The 19,327-nt window shown below is 43.0% G+C and overlaps 2 protein-coding genes across 5 annotated transcripts in view; both read right to left on the reverse strand.

Moving 5' to 3' along the window:
- The window catches only part of CNNM1 (cyclin and CBS domain divalent metal cation transport mediator 1), a 144,970-nt gene that overhangs the window by 67,462 nt on the left and 58,181 nt on the right, over nt 1-19,327 (reverse strand). For 3 of the 4 annotated variants that reach the window (XM_033943475.1, XM_033943473.1, XM_033943476.1), the window contains exons 3-4: nt 8,535-8,675; nt 216-385 (exon numbers count right to left, since the gene is read on the reverse strand). In XM_033943475.1, the coding sequence (XP_033799366.1) occupies nt 216-385; nt 8,535-8,675 (311 nt within the window). The remainder of the gene's footprint in view (nt 1-215; nt 386-8,534; nt 8,676-19,327) is intronic. The other variant, XM_033943474.1, reaches the window with a different exon arrangement.
- Nucleotides 6,188-6,958, reverse strand: LOC117359972 (queuosine salvage protein-like). Its single transcript, XM_033943477.1, has one exon. It carries the CDS (start codon nt 6,899-6,901, stop codon nt 6,302-6,304), a length of 600 nt encoding a protein of 199 aa, XP_033799368.1. The 5' UTR covers nt 6,902-6,958; the 3' UTR covers nt 6,188-6,301.

A 19,327-nucleotide genomic window follows, 5' to 3' on the forward strand; every position in this document is an offset into this window, starting at 1 on the left:
CGCGGTAGGGAGGTTTAACGCACGGAATACTGCACGTTAAACCGCTTGCCGCGCTAGTCAATAATGCCTCCACTGACCAGGCGTTAGTTTTTTTGCTTGCCATGGGGGTTAGCGCATGATGAAATGTCCAACGCGCTAACCCCGCTAGCGCGGATTGATAAAAGGAGCCCTAAGTCTCAGTGGTTTTCTTCCCTCAAGTATTGCCTCAGACCCACCTGAAGTATCAGAATAAAGTAATCCACTGGCCGGTTACGCTGATAGAGATAATGTTCAGGTGATCTTTTATTCTTTTCATCAAACTTCAACTCTTGAATAACATTGGGGTGTTTCAAAAGCCTTAGTAGGATCTTTTCAGAAAGATATGGAGATTTGAAAGGCTCCACCTCTGCCAAAAAATAACAGAGAATTCATAATTTCATTGAGTAAAATGGTGTGGTAGCCGTGTTAGTCTACTTTTAGAGGTAATAAATGGAAATAAAACAAAAACAAAAGGAAATAAGGTGACAAATCTACTTCTCTCTGCCCAATTTCTTTCTTTCTTCCTTTCCCCATGTCTTTCCCTCTCACTCCACACCTGGCACCCCCTTCAATCTGTCCCTCTGTCCCTCTCCACCACCATACCAAACATTTCTCCCTCTCATCCTTTTCTCCAACCAATAGGAAAATTCATCAGAAAACTGGGGTGAGAATGCTACATCTAAAGCAGATGACGTCCAACTTATCATCCCGCTGACGAGACAGGATGCAAAAACTAAACAGACAATCAAGACAGGTCTAGAGAAAATCTTTGGATGGTTTCAAGCAAACGGACTAGTAGCTAACAAAGAAAAGACAGAACTACTTCTCATAAATAAATGGGGAAGAAACAGTCTCAGTTTTCAACTAACACGAAATGGCAATGCCATAGAATCAAAGAATGGGGTGAGAAATCTAGGAGTATTGGTGGACCCAAGCCTAGATATGACAACACAGATCCAACGAATCATCAAAAATGTTTATGGCAAACTTTACCAGGTTAGAGAACTGAAACCCTACCTCTCTCACCAAGTAATGTTCAATGTAGTAATAGCCCTGGTACTCACAATCTTCAACTACTGCAATGCAACCTATCTGTTTATCAAAATACATGATCGACAGATCCAAACAGTACAAAATGCTGCAGCAAGGTATTTGCTAGAAAAATCAAGACAGATGAGTGCCACCCCATTACTGAAAGAGTTACATTGGTTCCTGATTGAAAGCAGGGTGAAATTCAAGATCTTATTGATGACACACAAAACCATTCACCTCTCAGAACCACAATACCTTGCGGCCAGACTACATAAACATACTCCACAACACGACCTACACTCAAGTCTGGAGTCTCTACTACAAATACCTTCTTTACAAAGACATCAAATACAAAAGCACAGCTGCAAGAACGTTCTCTGTAATGGCTCCAACGTGATGGAATGCCCTACCAAAGGAATTAAAGCTAGAAAAGGATACCAGAATATTCAAGAAAGGGATAAAGACCATCTTTTTCTCAGGCTACTTCAATTGAAACTGTGGGCCGACAGAGGGAGGAAGCAATACAGAGGAAAATAGCAGGCTCCCCTCTCCCACTAAGAACACAATAGGAGGACAGTACATGACAGTATGCACATAGTAGATCTTTCCAGAAATGTTTAAGATATGGTGAATATAGTAAATGGAACTAAAATAAATTAGGATGAGTTTAACTAGAATTATCTAGGATGAGAGTACACATTGTTAGAGTTATTTAGGATGCATGTAAATATAGCTTACTTAGTTGTAACGGTTAACCTATTTAGGAGGGTATAAATATAGCATGTTTAGAATGATTAACTAATCTTGTGTAAACATAGCATACATACAACACATACATATATAATAGTGTAATAATGCAAATCCTAACATGTTACCCTAGACAACAATTACAGTGGAACCCATTTGAATATGTATTTAAAATCCATTACAGATGTCTTTGAAAATCGCTCTGAATTGACTCCCCAGTCATTAGTAGCGGTATAGAAGCTTCCAATAAAGAAAGATAAAAGTTTTCAGCTTGTTATATTGCAGAGCCATGTGCCATTCTTTTCTATATAGGCTTGTATGGGATATTGTTTTTCATGTGTTTTTGTCTCAGGTTAGGTGATTGTTGGAAGGCCAGCATGGATGGAGCTGAGAATATTTCTTTCAGTAATTCATCCTCATGGAGTAGTGGTTGTAGATCCTTTATAATTTTTTTCAGTTTTTCCAGCTCTGGGTTGCGTGTCACCACCATGGGAATTCTCTTTGTGTTTTTTTGTCTTTGTATTGCAATAGGTTTACTCTGGGAATTTCAAGGGAGGAGGCAATATTCTTGGAGATTATTTGGGGGTTATCTTTTTGTTTGAAAGGGTTTTGAGGTGTTTATCTCTGTCCTTTTTGTCAAAGTAGATAAGGTGCTATCATATGGCTTAGCTATGTATAATGGATTTTTCTGTACGTGAGGGGTGGAAGCTGGAATTGTGGAGGTAGTAGTATTTGTCTGCAGGTTTCCTATATATAAATATTTGTATAAAGCCATTGTTGACAGAAACTGTGCTGTTTAGAAAGTTGACGTTTTCTGAGGAGTACGGTAGTCAATTTTGAATTTGATAGCAGGATGGTATGTATTGAAGGAATTGTAAAATTGTTTGAGTCTCTTTTCCTTCAGTCCAAAGTATAAAGATGTCATCAATATACCGATAGTATTTCAGGGGTTTAGTCTGCTATGTATCCCAAAATGTCTCTTTCAGTTCTGTCATGAAGAGGTTTGCAGAAGAGGTTTGCATACTGGGTGCCATCCTGGTGCCCATAGTTTGCAGATAAGATATGGGCTGACAAAATGAAACAAACTAAATGACGAAAGAAAAAACAATTTCTACTGATAAACCCACCTAGCATCACCGATGATACTCAAACAACACTGCACAATGCCCCACTGAAACTGGAATCAGAATTGAGAATTCCTAGGGATTATATTCAACAACAACCTATTCTGGGAAGCACAAATGTGAACATTAACCAAGAAAATATTCACAATACTGAGAAAACTGAGACAAATTCATCATTAATTTGCCAATGAACTTTCAGATCTTGGTTCAGCCACTGGTACTATTTATTCCAACTAGATTATTGCAATGTCCTTTATGTACTGTAGGATGCAAATAAAATGGAAAAACTACAAACCATAAAAATGTAGCAGCCAGACTTATTTTCTCAGCAACCAAATATGATACCCCTGTACCTTGAACTATATATACTGGCTCCCCTTCAAAGCAAGGTGTATTTTTAACTAGGTACATTGATCTTTTTAATCTTCCATGGCAAAACAACAGATTACATGATATATTTAATTAAAATACCACCCTAAGACAAATATAATTTGATCAGCAACCATATGAGAATAAAAGTCCCAAATCCTTGAGAAATCAAATACAAAACTATTCACTCTACAAACTTTCCCATACCTACTATTACTATTTATAATTTCTATAGTATTGAAAGGCGTACACTGTACATTTAACATTCCCTGCTCAGAAGAGCTTACAATCTAATTTGGACAGAGACTTCAAGGTTGGCGAGTTTCTGTTAGAAGGAATAATACAATGGGTACAGGTTAGAGAATGACACAGTGATTGTTAACTGTGGCTAGATGCGAGTAACCCACAGGAATTTGGGGGGGGTGGGGGTGGAAATTGATTGGTTGCCACGGGTGCGGTGAATGATCTTTTCCCTGCAGTAAAGGATAAGGCCATGAATTACCTCCCTTCCCACCCCTCCTGGTCAGCATCCCCCCTTGTGAGTCCAACAGCCCCCCTTTCTCGATTTAAATTGCAGCTACTGGCAAAAAAACAAAACAAACCTGTGACTCTCCTGGGTTGGCCCTTTCGCACCTCCTGGGGTGGGTCTACCAGCTTCTTAGAAGCTTCCTGCACGAAGGGCTGCTTTGGAACCTTCCCGCCAAGTCCTCCTTCTGATGTAACTTTGAACTAGAGAATGACACGGGGAAAAATTCTGTCCCCGTCAATGCCCTGTCCCCGGACCACCACCCTCTTCACCGCCCTGTCCCCGCCATCCCCTTCACCGCCCTGTCCCAATCTCTGCCGTCCCCTTCACCGCCCCCCGCTGTCCCTTTCACTGCCCCATCCCCGTCTTCAGCGTCTTCTCTTCTCCATTCCCCCACCCCCAGCACCCTTCACGCGGTCCAGCAGCTCCCTCCCGCCGGCCAGCCGTGCATTTCCCTCCCTCCCTCCCTCTTACCTTCTCTTGTGGCAAAATTGGCAATTTGTATAAGGCTATGCGCTGTATTACAGCCGAAGCCTTGAAGTTGCGTTGGGTTGCCTGCTAGAAAAATCTCCTCCGATGCAACCGGAAACAGGAAGTTGCGTCAGAGGAGACTTTTCCAGCAGGCAACGCAACGCAACTTCAAGGCTTCGGCTGTAATACAGCTCATAGCCTTATAGAAATCGCCAGTTTCAACAAGAAAAGGTAAGGGAAAAGGAGGGAGGGAGATGCATGGCCGGCCGGCTGGTGGGAGAGAGGGAGCTGCCGGATCGAACGCTCATTCACTGCACGTGCTAACCATTCACCACTCCACGGGGTGGTGAATGGCCTTGTCCCCGATCTCGCGGTGACTTTTTTTTAGGTCACCGTTTTGGCAGGTTACCCGTGGCTAGCCACGGGTAATAACCACCGTGTCATTCTCTACTTTGAACCCTAGCTGTTGAAGGAATGTTATCGTTAACTTTGTTGCAGAAAGTACTTCTTGAGATGAGGCATCTTATTAGCCAATCATCCAGATACGGAAATACTTGCAATCCGTGAGTACGCAGAGATGCTGCTACGACTACTAGGCACTTTGTAAATACCCTCAGAGAAGATTCCAGTCGAACGGAAGAACTTTGTACTGAAAATGTTGATGAGCTATGCGAAAGCGTAGGAACTTTCTGTGAGCAGGATGTATGGATATATGTGTGTTAGCCTCTATGAGGTCTAGAGAGCATAGTCCTTCGTTTCACTCTAGATGGGGGTATATAGTCCCCAGGGATAGCATGTAAAACTTTTTTTGATTAGATATTTGTTCAAGTTTCGGAAGTCAAGAATTGGACGAAAACCTCCCGTCTTCTTTGGAATTAGAAAATACCTGGAGTAGAACCTCTGAGAAGGAGGAACTACCTCTATGGCATTTAACTGAAGCAGAGCTTCAATTTCCTGAAGAAGACACATCTTTTGTGATGTGAAGGAGGGTGATTTGGAGGCATTGTTTAAAAATGAAGTGAGTAACCTTCTGTGATGACTTTGAGGACCAAAGTGTCCATTGTGATGAGAGCCCAATGTCGATGATAGTACTATTGTCAACCTCCGATAGGTTGGGGAAGAGGCTGTACTATAGTCAACTGCCAATAGGTTGGGGTAGATGGTAAAATGGCCTTGCTCTCTAAAAACACATCAAAAAGACTATGCTGGTTTCTGAGGGGTGGACGACTTAGATTTTTGAGGTCGTTGTTGCTTTTGCCTCTTCTGTGGTGGTGGTTTGGATGAAGAAGACATTGGAGGGTTATCTGCCCTTATAAGAATAGGCAGCTGGTCTTGGAGCTGACTCAGATGGCTGAGTGAGCTTCTGGGTGGCCGCCCTAACCTATCCCCAAAAAGCTCTTCTCCAAGACATACAATGTTGGCTAAATGATATCTTACAAATTTTTTTTTATTTTTATTTTTAGCAGTTTGCCTTTTTTTATTTAACTTCAATATAATGCAATTACTAAGCTGTTCAGAAGATTAAACATAGTTGTAAGGAAATAACATTTTTATTTATTTATTGTTTTACAAATTTTGATTTTACATGACTCATCTTGTGAGACTGTGCATTAATAAACCTGGGGATGGGATAAGAAATAGAGGAAATTAATGGATCTATGAGATGGGAGGGAGGAAATATCAGAAGAGTAAGAGCTTAAAATTCTCTCCTGAGATTCACTTAATTAGTCAATTTTAGGATCACAATGGTGATACAAGAGAAATTTGGATATATGTAAAACTGATTAACGCACAAATCTCTCATGTATCTTCTCTGTAATCATGTAGCCCATACTAGCTTAAGGTGCCTTCTAGGGTGTTGAAAGGAAAGCTGTAAAGCATATAGGACAAACCCTACAAGTTGTATTATTTTAAAAGGCAGGCTAAAATCTAAATTTGTTATTTTAAAATTTTCTTGTATATACAATGAAGGCAGAGACTTGTACCTAGTTTCCCTAGCTAGTAAGTGGCAACGTTAATAATAGACACAACGAACGCGGTGAAAAGGTATCTCTTTCAAAGCTTCCCTGTGATCATGAGCGTAGTCCCACAGGTAGTGATCAAGAAGAACTGGATTGACACTTTCATTCTTCCATCCTTTCTTCTCCAACAGCTGAGTCAGATGTTTGCAAATTAATTCAATACACCAAATGGAACATCCTCTGATCTCCATCTCTTGCTTATCTCTATACTGGAACATTTCTCCTTCTTTCAGTTTCTTCATTAGCTCTTCAGAATATCTCATTGCTCCAAACTGAACCAATGCTTGAGGAATTCTGTAGTCAGCAAACATGGTCATTGTAGAAATATCATGGAAGCAACCAATGCCTTTTCCTTCCAACACACACCAGGTATCAGCCACCAAGATCTGGGCCCGTTTGTAAAAAGCCACTTGTTTTCCCAGATATATGGCCTCATCTCTGTAGGAAGGAAAATTGTTCACCACAAGCTGCAAAAGTTTCTGTGCACTCTTTTCACACTGTTTTACACAGTTGAGGTATGAACCTCCAAATTTCTCAAGAAGAATATTCCCAGCTTCTCTGAGGACTCTAAGTCTTTCATCAATTAGTGGCATGGGCACCTCTGTGTCAGAATAAAGGATATTTTTCAGCTGTTCCAGGTTTATAGTAGCATAGTATGAGGCTTTTGTGATAGGTATATCTTACAAATTAACGTCCATGTCTGAAACTCATAGCCAAGCTAGATGTCTCATAGCTACAGACATGGTGGATGCTCTCAATGACATCTCAAATGCAAAAAATGCCATCTGGGCAATATATTTCCTCGTTTGAAGAAGGCTGCGAGTCGTCTGTTGAAACTCCTCTAGATGTTCTGGGGGAAGATATTGCTCAAAGTTGGCTAACTTATTGATAAGATGTTTAAAGTAAAAGGAGATAGAGAAGTTATAATTTAACACTCTATTGGCCAACACTGAATTTTGGTAGACGTGGCACCCAAATTTTTCCATTGTGCAACCCTCACACAGGGCTGTGGAGTTGGTAGATAAATCCTATGACTCAGACTCCTCAGTTTCTGGTACCCACGACTCCAGTACCCAAAATTGTCTCCGACTCTGACTCCACAGCCCTGCCCTCATGTCCGGTGGTGCAGATATATAGACTCTGGTACTGGATGATTTTTTTGAGGGTCGACTCTACCAGCAGCGATTGGTGTTGAAACTGAGGCTTATCAAACCCTGGGCATGAAATTACTCTATAAAGAGAATCAATTTTCCTCGGGGCTGCAGTGACTGAAAGAGGATTCTCCTAGTTTCAAAAGAGGGTCTCCTTAAGCAGATTATATAAGGGAACTTTAAAAGTTCCTTAGGTGGTTCATCATAATCCAAGGTATCCAAAAGCTCTGCCCTAGGTACAATGTCAGCCTTTAGCTTGACAGGTACAGTCTTTCCCAATTGTCTGATGTATTTTGTGAAAGACAGTCCTTCAGGAGGAGACCTCCTTCTTGAGGGCAGGAGGTGATGGATCCGATGGTATACTATATGATTTTGGTGGAGATAGAGTAGGTTCACACTCGGATCAGAGTGGTGGCGTGAAAGGTCAGAGTTTGCCACACGCACTCAAAGTGACTCTCTATAGGAAGGAGAGTGATGAGGAGAATGGTGAGAATGATGAGTTGATGCTCCTCGGTACCAATCCGATGAAGAGGATTGACAGGAAGCTCTCTTATCCCTAGAAACATGGGAACAATGCAATGTTGATCAACGGTGACTAAATCCAGAGCGTCTAGTCAATGAAGAATGTTGATGCATCGAAGAAGAACATTGGAGTCTCGACGCAGAACGATGATGCGATGAGAAGCGTTGTTGTGAATTTGAAGATCGATGCTGTGATGGTGAGCATCGTTGTCTACTGGGGATTGATGCAAAGTAGACTGACGTATCGATGGAGATCTTGATTCGGTACCTTGAGGCCTGTGCATCTCAGCTGCTTTAATATGTTTTTCACATATAAAACTACCACCTCCACCTTTTAGACCATCTCTAGCTTTCCTAAGTAGAGCATAGCCCAGTATGTTTGCATCCCATTCATGGGGATCAGTGGACCAAATCTCTATGATAAAACAATATCTAAGTCTGCCAGTAACATAAGGGCTTGCAAATCATGAACTTTGTTGCATAGAATGGAAGCATTTATATACAATCTTATAGACAGTCCATTACAAAGAGGAAGAAGCTGAGACACTCTCACCTGCAGCCATAAACCTGTGTGTGGCCAGCAAAAGCTGTGGAGAAATCTTCACCTTCATCTCACTATCAGAAAGTTTGAAGAGAGAAAAGTCATGTTGCTTTCGTTCTCTGTGGGGAATTCTCTGTTTTTTTCGATTATCTGCTTTGGAAACAAAAACCAAGATAAGTTTATAAGGCAAAACCTAATTTCAGTGTGTAATTCATTTCTCCAGTTAATTGGCCTGTTTTGTTTTTTTTAGGAAACTCTTCTGTTTGCTGCATAGTAGTATTCTTCTTCAAGAAAAGAAGTGACTATGAAAACCTTGATTCACTTTCTACCTGTTACAGAGGCCTAGGTTCACTTGAATTGCAGTCAAGGCCAATGATTTTTTAGTTGTTGAAGACAGATTCTACAAGAAGTTATAGAAAAATGCCATATCATTCAATTATTAAATTTTGGTGATATGGGCTCCTGTGGCAAGCTATCTATACATTGTTGAAGATTTCCAGGAATTTGAAGGTGTAATAAGATGTCATAGAAAACTGAATTTGTGAATAAGTTAAAACACAGTACCTATACATTAAAATTGGGAACTCAGATGAGAGATCTATAGACACAAAGTTTGAGGCATTGTAATTAAAGATTGAAAAGTTTAAATTGCTGATTCTATATTTCAGATATGCTAAGGAAGTTCAAAAGTTTAGTTTAACTTGTGACTTTTAAGACATAGGTAATCTACTATAATAAAATGCTAAGCGCGCATGCGCACTCTTACCGCCGTGTTCCCTGATTTGTCGGTCTGTGGCCGGCAAGAGTGCGCATGCGCGCTTACAAAGTTCCCTAGTCACAGACCCCCAAAGTTTATGACATCCAGGAAAAATGGCACTACCAGTCAAAGTTTATTTTTAAGTTTAAAGGTGCAGCGGTGGCTCCTCTCACGAGCTGCACCTGCATCTGAGAAGGCTTCCGACGCAGGTGGAGATCGTGAGAGGAGCCACCGTGGCACCTTTAAACTTAAAAATAAACTTTGGCCGGTAGTGCCGTTTTTCCTGCTTTGCCCACTCTTTCACTGAATTCTCTTCATCGTTCAGACTCCAGAAGAGCTATTAGCCATCTATCGGGGTTCCACAGAGAGACAAAAGGAGCAAGCCCGGTTAAACATTTGCCAAATTAGCTCCACTCCAAGACCAGCGGAAGGTGAGTTTTCCATAAATGTGCGACTCCAGACTGGCGAGGAATGAAGACTATACGGGACCATGTCACGTGGGAAGGATGCTGCTCGACGCGTGAGGGGGGGAGGACTTGTTTGCGTCCCTACGATTGGTTAGTGCTGCGATGTCAAGTGCTTTTCTGCAGTATTTGGCATAAATTATGTATCAAGAAGGGGAAGGAAAGGAGGAAGGGAGAGGGGGAAGGAAACTAAAGAAGAACGAAAGGGGGGAAAGCATATTGTTCAGAGGTAAGGCTGCTGCACAGAGAAGTGGAGGGGGAGAGAAATACTGCTGCTGTTGCTGCACAGGGAAGTGGGGTGGGGGAGGGAAATGCTGCTGCACAGGGAAATGGAGGGGGAGGGAATGCTGCTGCGGCTGATGCACAGGGAAGTGGGGTGGGGGAGGGAAATGCTGCTTACAGGGAAACGGAGGTGGAGTGAATGCTGCTGCGGCTTCTCCACAGGGAAGTGGGGGGGAGGGAAATGCTGTTGCTACACAGGGAAGTGGGGTGGGGGGAAATGCTGCTGCACAGGGAAATGGAGGAGGAGGGAATGCTACATAGGGGGCAGGGAGAGAGACAGATAGAAAGAAAGACAGACAGACAGCGGGAGGGAGGGAGACAGAAAGAAAGGAAGACAGACACAGGGGCAGGTAAAGGGACAAAAAGACAGACAGAGAAAGAGGCTCAGGGAGAGAGAAATACAATAGGAGGTAGAGAGACAGAAAGAAATAAAGACAGACAGACATATATTCTAGCACCCATTAATGTAACGGGCTTAAAGACTAGTAAATCTATATATGTTTAAATGCAGTCATAGAATTTACAGATAAGGGTTTCGGAGGAAATAGGAAAAACTGTTTTTGCATATAGACTCAAATACAATCTTATAGATTAGCAAACACAAAGCTAATTAAGAGTTTATACAGATGTTAGGAAGTGCCTGTTTTTATAAACCAAGATGTGGGGATTTTACTGACATGATGTATGTCTTGACAGGTTACAAATGTCAGTTGTTATACGGAGAAAAGGTGTAACACTGACATCTATTGGATTTGATGAGCAAATACTGGTCCATCTTTTCCACTGAAATTTATCTTTGGTTTAGGCTATAAAGGGTTAACTGGGACAGTTATATAGGGAAAAATACATTTTTGTAAATAAACTAGACTCCATAGGATATACGTGTTTAAGAAGAAAGGATAAAATGTATAGCTTTGAATAGATTTCGTTGAAGGAGTTTGAACAGAATATAATGCGAAGATTTTGTTCTTAAATTCTTCAGTGTTTTGTGTCCAATTTTTACATATCAGGATGGGAAGCTCTTCTCTTACTGCCTAAGAGAGGGATTTTCATCCTGTGGAACTTTTCTTGAACCTGTATCCAGGTAAATAGCAGCCCTTGGGTAATATTACTTGTGATGCACAAAAATCAAATTTTCCTGAAATTTTTGGGTAAAAATATTACTTTCAAAATGGGAATGCGTCAGATTTTTTACACAGGTAAACAGAAGTCCAATATGCAAAAATACTTACCCAGTTAGATTGGAGAGTCACACAGATAAGTAATTTGCTTTAAAAATTTCCTAACGTTGGCTTTTATCAAGCAGTGGTAGAGAGTTTTACTGTTAGCCAGCAAGGTAAATGCTCTGACGCTCATTCAATTCCTGTGAGTGTTGCGCATTTACTTCGCCGGCCTGGGGTAAAACTTTCTACTGTTGCTTGATAAAAGGAACCCTAAATGTTTTCTACAGGGTACGGCAAAAAAAGTAACCCCTTAGTTTTTGCAATTATCTCAGCATCTGCTTTGAATTTTAATGAGAAATTTTACATACTTATTTAGTCATCATACTTATTAAACAACATTTAATTATCTTATCTTAAGCTATGTTGATGTAACTGCCATTTTAGCATTACTAGCTAGCGATTTTTGTGTGTTAAAAATGTTCAAGAGCAAAATAATGTCATTCAAACAATACAATTAATATGTCAAAATTTTGCACTCACTTACATGATCAAAGTGTCCATCCTTGGCTCTAACACAGGCCTTCAGTCACTTTACTGTTGGTTTTTTTTTTTGGGGGGGGAACTGGGTGCTCAGTTCTGCTTTATCAAATGTAATTACACTATGTTGTTCGGCCTGCTTTCTAATTGTAATTGCTTGTTTCTGCAGACTCCTGCCCAAAGCCTGCATGATTTTCTCTGTTCCTCCCTAAGCCCTGCTTAGTCCTGCCACTTTAACCCCCTCAGAGAGTACTCCCTGAGGTTTCCTTGTGACCAGGTACATGAAAAGCTTTGAATTAGGGTTACCAGATTTTGTTAAGCTAAAACCTGGACACTTGGCCCTGCCCCCAGCCCTTTCACTGTCCATCCCAGTCCTACCCCGTTTCATCCCAGCCCCACCCCACCAAACCTTCTCCTCTCTCCTTGAGCTCGGAGCTGCGTCTGGAGGGCCTTCAAGCATGCGAGGTGTGTGCATTCTCAGAAGCCCTCCAGAAGTGACCCTGAACTTGAAAACCTGGACAAATTGCTGCTTTTCAAAAATCCATCTTGACACCCAAACAGTCCTCTAAAAGGAGGACATGTCCGGATAAATCTGGACTTCAAGTAACCCCACTTTTAACTGACTTTCATTCTTGAACTGTGTGTGTGGAAAGTAGGTGCTCAGTTCTGCTTCACCAAATGTAATTATATCCATGCTTGTTCTACCTGTTTTCTAATTGTAATTGCTTGTTTCTGCAGTGATAAAGTTCCTTGCTTGGAAATATAGGGATGTACCCTTGAAGGGATTTCAAACTTGTGCCCCTGTACACCAGTGCCAAAAGACAGCTCTGGAGTCACAGCACGGTACTAAGGAATAATCATAGGATTATGCAAGGTCTAGAGATTTTGCAGGTAGACCAAAATGAATACAAGTGAGGCTTGAAAGGTATAATATCATCCTTAATAGTATATGTTAGCGGCCTCCTCCTCCCCTACAGCCACTCCCAGATCTCCAAGGGCATTAGAATAACGAAGGAATTGGAGATTTCTTCTATTAGCTTTGTGTAGTGTAGAAATCTTGTGTAGTGTAGAAACCTTCTATTAGCTTTGTGTAGTGTAGAAACCTCAAGAAAGTAAGGAGAACATTCCATTGATCTATTTTGATAAGGATAGTAACATTGATGGTACAGTGGTAGTCCAATATTGAAGAGAGAGAAATTACTGGTGGAAGCATAGTGATGGGGAGAGATATAAGAACATACGAATTGTCGCTGCTGGGTCAGACCAGTGGTCCATCCTGCCCAGCAGTCCGCTCATGCGGCAGCCCCTAGGTCAAGACCAGGCCTCAAATGTAACATCTGTGACAGATTGGGAAATGACAATGTAAGAATCTCCCAGAGGGGTTCATTGAAATTCCATGGCTGAATGAGATGCACTGTAGGCACAATATAAGATTTATGTGGAACATGTGAAGGGTGTAAGCTGTCATAGCAGAGTAGAACTGTGAAAAGTAATCCACTTAAAGGCTCTATACCCAGAGTGGAGACCGTTACCAAACAGATGAGGAGATTCAAGCTTAACAGGCTCTATGCCCCAAGTGGATTCCTCTGTTCAGAAGCTTAACATGGTTAGAAACTGAGTTGTTATGATGGGTAGAAGAGGAGATCCATCTATACAAATTCTACACCTCTGATGGATGCTCATTGGAAGAGAATATAAAGAAGCAGCAGAGGTATTCCCTCGGCAATACCCTGTGCCAAAAAGGAACTCCGGAAGGGTGCAAATGTTGAGAAGTATCCAAGAAAGGAAAAACCTCCAAAAGGAAGCAGCAGCCACAGGTGAAGACGTCTGTAGCGCCTGGATAAGAGAAGAAACAACCTGCTTCGCATAACCCTTACACGTCAGTCATGACTTCTCAAAAGCTAGGTCGTAATACCCAAGTAGTACGAATATCCATGTTGATCGGACCCTAGGGGAGCAAATCCAGAGATACCAGGACACGTAGTCCGGCTGTCAAAAGACTCATCAGATCCGCATAGCAAGGATGGCACAGCCAAGCCAGAGATTCTACAAAGACTGTGCCCGGAAAGCGAGCTCGAGACGGCAAATCCAAGCCATCATCAGCCAGGGGAAAACACTGAAAGAGAAACCAGAGGCGAGAAAGAAGCCATGCTGCTACCCCCTCTAACTCCCACTCCCTGTGCCCACCGAAGAAGATAGGAAAAATAGAATTGGGAGACGAGGCCATGAGGTCTAGTTCCAGGAGATCTCACATCCACAAAAAGAGCCAAAATTCCCAATATCCAGGAGGTAGAAGATTTCAATATTACAAACGTGTACACTTTCTAGAGCGTACACAGCGCTACACAGAACATGCAATAAATGGGCTATGCTCAGATTTTGCGGAAAGAAAGTCCATTCAACTCTTTTCCTGACCCTGAAAATGATCTGCCAACAGAAGAGGAAGATGAGGGTCCACCCATTGAAGTATAACAACAACTTCACCTGTCAACTGAGTACATCACCTACAGCCCAAGCTGTAGAGAAATACCCCCATCATAATACTGACTGTAAGGACCCTCAGCGGTATTCCGGAAGAATGGCAGCCTGACTCAAGAGTAGAAGAATGAACAAAAACTGAGTCGCCGCCTAAACCAGACTCCTGGAGCTGAGGATGGAAGGCACCGAGCCCCCCAACCCGACAGCCCGGGATGTTTGGTGCCCACGAGCTAGTCCAGCAAGGACCGAGGCATGCTTTTGAAAAGAGAAATCTCGCTGAGTCACCAAATCATACAGAGCGATGCATGAGGAGCCCACCAAATAATTGGAGCCCTGAGGTACCGGGAACCACTGGAACAAAAGCGACAGCTGTAGCGTTATAATGGGAAAGCAAGCCGAAGTTCCCAGTGGAGTCAGCAACAAGGATCCTGTAACCTGTACAGAATCCCATACTCTTGGTCATGGTGACTGAAGAAGAAAGCAAACCTGAGACTGTGACCCATCGCCCTAGTCTCTGGGAAGAAACACATTTCTCTCCTATATGAATAAAAACATCTCCCCGATATACCTATAAACAGCACAGGAGAAAAGAGCGCTGTGCAAATTCGAAGAGTCACGTCCAAAGAACTGAGGAAAGGAAACCACCCTTTTCGTATCAGTCAAATGGCCCGACTGGAAGACGTCCGAATCAAGCAGTCAGTCAAGAAGAAATTAGGTGAATCACCTGGTAGCGCCAAAACGTTACCCCTGCCCACATTTTCCAAAATGTCCTTGAAGCCTTGGATAGGAGAAATGGCATGTGCCAAAACCGAAAGCGTAGCTCAAAGAGAGGCAAGCAAACCTAGTGCCGATTCAGAGTCCATAGGGATAATGTAAATATTCTCCCAGTTTTTCTGCAGCAATATGTAACCCAAAGAAACTAATTCAGCAGAATGGGATCCAGCCTGCCCAAAGCCCCCGGCTTGGGCACCATGCAGTATGTGGAACCACGTCCCTTAGTTCCCGAAGAACTACAAGAACTGCCCAGAGGACCAGTAACACTGAAAAGGGAAACACAAAACATAGAGACCCCAAGAACGAACTGGAAACCTGAGGAGGATGCAAAGTTGCAAGCATCCTGAAAAATCATCACAGCCCCCTGACCTGACATTATAGCGTCTTCTCCCTCATGAGAAAGCCTTAAGAGTCATTGGACGAAGTCAAGATCTCCCTCAGAATGAAGTGCAGAAGGTCAGGAAACGGCAGTATGAGAACTGTAGGATCTGCAAGAAGATTCTCCTAGGAAAATCAAGTTTCACCATATAAAGAGGAATATACTGGAACCATGAAAACAGTACTAACTTCATGCAACATGAGCGACATACGTATGTCCTTTAAAGTGAATACGTACTAGACGCAATCCAGACGCTGCATCTACCGCCCCGTGGATAACAACAGCATCCTAACAGGCATCAGACAATGCTCACATCGCTAATGATAGAATAGGTAACTGGCTCTTGTTTAAAAGGAGCTATACAGCCCTTCCTGTCTGGTAGGAGGGCCCGTCTAGCCTGTGCCATGAGAAAATGGCGACAGGAGAAATCAGCGTCATAAGCATGGAAATCTGAAGTCCAGGCCCCCTCAGAAAGGAGAAAGATGCAGTCTTCCAAGAAGTAGGCTCAGGGAAAAATCTCAGACTTCCCCCTCCCAGGTCCCCAAAAGGGTGCCCCGGGCCACAAGTAGCTGCACCGCACACGCTGCCAATTCGTTGGGTCGTCTAATAAAAGGGATTAGAAGCAGTCGGAAACCGGGAGAAACTGCCAATCCGCAAATAGAGGAAGCCAGTCCTGCCATACGAATAGGAGAAGATCCAACTGGCCACCTGGCGTCTCCCCTAGACCCATCTGCAACTCATCCAGAGAACCAGAAAAGAAAACACTCACGCAGGCAAAGCCTCCTAGATAGACAGGCCTCAAGAGAGACAAAAAGAAACCTGCATAACATACCTTCAAGCGCTTACTGCCCGCTGCTGCGATGCGCGGTGTGCCAACCCGGTGCAGAAGGCCACCACACTGGGCTGGCAACCACCAAGGTCAATCAACTCTGCAACTCCCTGACATAGCTAACGAGCTGGGCGCATACCACCAGCATGCACCTGAAACAGCAGGCAAAGTGCAAAGAAATACTCCCCGAGCACACAAACCGCGCCATATGGAGTGTTTTCACTTTACAGTTGCTCTTTTTGTTTTTTGTTGTTTTTTTTTAAAGCAGAAAAAGTGTACCGTATCCATGTCCAACAACCCAGATTCCTCGTCCCGCCGAAAGTGAGAGCCCTGGGAAATACTGCGGCTCTGCCGACAGTGAAGCAGAACTGCCCGCCAAAAACAACTGCCTCATGAAAAGCCGCGACTCCCCCAACAGTGAAGGAGGTCAGCCCACAGAAAAGCAGAGCCTCAGGAAACGTTGCGGCTTGCCGACAGCGAAGGGGCTAGGTCCGGCTGAAATGTACAGCTGCCGGAAATGCTGTGGCACTGCCGACAGAACAAGAGCACCGTCCCGCTGAAAAATACAGCCTTGGGAACTCAGCGACTCTGCCGTTCGCAGATAAGATGAAGCGCATACCGTCTTCACGCGGGAAAAACGGTGGCCACCAAACAGTTTGCCAATGACCAAACCGGAGCCCTCCAAAGACACACATGCACCCCCGAATGACTAAACTTCAGGTCTGCCTAACCGAAATCCCAGAGTCCAGAACACAAAATAACAGCAGCTGTACTCACGCGACGTCGAGCCCGCATTGCTTACAGCAACCGCCAAAAGATTCACAAGGTGAATGAAAGTGCCGGTTGATGCCGGTCGTTCATCACAAACAGGGCAGAAACCCATTGCACAGAGCCGGGAGACGCTGGGAAACGCCGGCTGCTCAGCACTAGCAGAGCAAAAATGTAGCTGCAGGGAGTCCCTTGTTTGTTTGTTTTTTGGTTGTTTTTTTTTTTTTTTTTGTAAGAGAAAGAAGAAAAAATAGGGACCAAGGCAGACCCTCTATCATCGGAGGGAGGGTGAGGCAGGGATAAGGGAGGGCCCAAGTGTAACCTCTAAAGCCGGCACCGTCCAGCCGGACACCCCTGTCTCACTGAAGAGAAGATCTCAACAGGAGAAATAAATCAGCCAGCTCACTGAAGAGAAAGTCTCAACAGGAGAAAATAAAGGCCTAGTCACAGCCAGATTCCAAGAGCTAATTGAATAGCGACTATCACCTGCTGGGAGATAGAGAATACTGGAGATACAGGAGGAGTGCCAGCCAATAGGACCCCTGTAAATCAGTTTCTCTATCTCCGCCTGCTGGTAAATGTGGGCTATCCCATTGGTCTCTGGATTCATCTGCTGCTGTTGCTAGGGAATAGTAGGCTCTACACCCATGAAGGAACACCTCTGACATACAGGATTAATCAATTGTGAAAAGTCTATAGCCATAGTGGATTCTTCCCAGTCTTCTGAAGTTTGGAAAATTCTGGCAGGTAAAGAAAAGGAATATACGGTAAACCCTAACGAATTTGTGGTTCGCGAATTGTGTACTCAAGTTATTTGTGGTATTTTCCGACTGCCTCTTCCTGGTACTAAAGCCATGGTTACACCAATCAGGAACTGCTTTGACATGCTATCTGGCGTGTCAAAGCAGCTCCTGATTGGTGCAGCCTGACTTTAGTACCAGGAAGAGACGGTAGGAAAATACCGCAAATGATTTTCAGAACCCGCCGGTGCCCCAGCTGCCCTCTCCTGCCTCTGATCAACTCGTAAACCGCATTTGCGGTTTTTCAAAATTTGCGGGTGTTCCTGGAACGGAACCCCTCTGAATTTCGGGAGAGTACTGTACTGCTCAAAACCAGCCAAGTCTTATACAAGTTGTTTGAGATAGAATAGACATAGGGTAGATGAAAGTGAGAACTCTGTTAGCCAACATTAGGTCTGGCAAAAATGGCAACCAAACTTATCCATAGTCCAGCTGTCACGTCCTGGTAAATATGCATGAGATAGATTTGCATCTCAAGGAGGCAGTGCATGCAAATCCATCTCATACACATTCATTGTGGATATCCTGAAAACTAAACTAAACTTTAAGTTTATATACCGCATCCTCTCCATGAATATAGAGCTCGGTACAGTTTACAAGAGCTTAATGAAATGACCAAGTCCCAATTTGTATTAGCCTCGTTCTGCACACATACACACACAAACGCACATGCCAATACATATATCTCTTTTATTCAGAGTACTGTAACATATATATAGCATTTCACATGGGTCAGATTTTTTAGCATATGACTATAGGAAAGACCATATATGGTAACAGGATACATAAAAGCAACTAGAAAAAGGTAGCAAACATAAGGGGAGGGGTAACTATGGCATATAATACTGTCTTTTTGTCTAAGTTCAAGCAAATGTTTCTTTCTTAGCAAATGTTTCTTATCAAAACAAGTCAACTACAGAACAAAATGGGGACATAGAGCTCAGAACACAAAAAGAAAAGACCTTGTAACTTCTTGTGCCTAGCAAAAAGGAACTGAGAATTATTAGCAAACGCTGCTTTGATGCAGTGGCACAATGCCAATTTGCCAGTCCTTATTTTAACAACTTACAAAGAATGTATGTGCCCCTTCACTTAATAAAGGAAAGTATAACACATTGAGTTTGGAGGTAGTGTAAAGGAGGGGAGGAGAGCATTACGTTTTTGTGAAAAGACTAGTTTTCAGGTGCTTGCAGAATAGTTGGAAGGAGACCTGATTCCGCAGTGGGGTAGTAAGGTTATTCCAAAGCCCTGTGATTCTGAAGAAGAGAGATTGTCCCAATTTTCCCGCATGGAGGATGCCTTTTAGTGAGGGGAATGATAGCTTAAGTTTTTGGGTGGGCCTGGTGTTGTTGGGATTCGGGGAGTTCCAAAATAGAGGGATTAGGGGAGGGAGGATGCCGTGTAGGATTTTAAAAGCTAGACAGGAACATTTAAAGTGAACCCTGGCGATTATTGGGAGCCAGTGGAGTTTGGACAAAAGTGGGGAAACATGGTCAAATTTACGTTTTGCGAAGATCAACTTGGCCACAGTGTTCTGAATTAGTTGAAGTCTTTGAAAACTCTTTTTAGTTAGA

The sequence above is a fragment of the Geotrypetes seraphini genome, chromosome 4, assembly GCF_902459505.1.
Source record: "Geotrypetes seraphini chromosome 4, aGeoSer1.1, whole genome shotgun sequence".
NCBI classification, from domain to species: domain Eukaryota; kingdom Metazoa; phylum Chordata; class Amphibia; order Gymnophiona; family Dermophiidae; genus Geotrypetes; species Geotrypetes seraphini.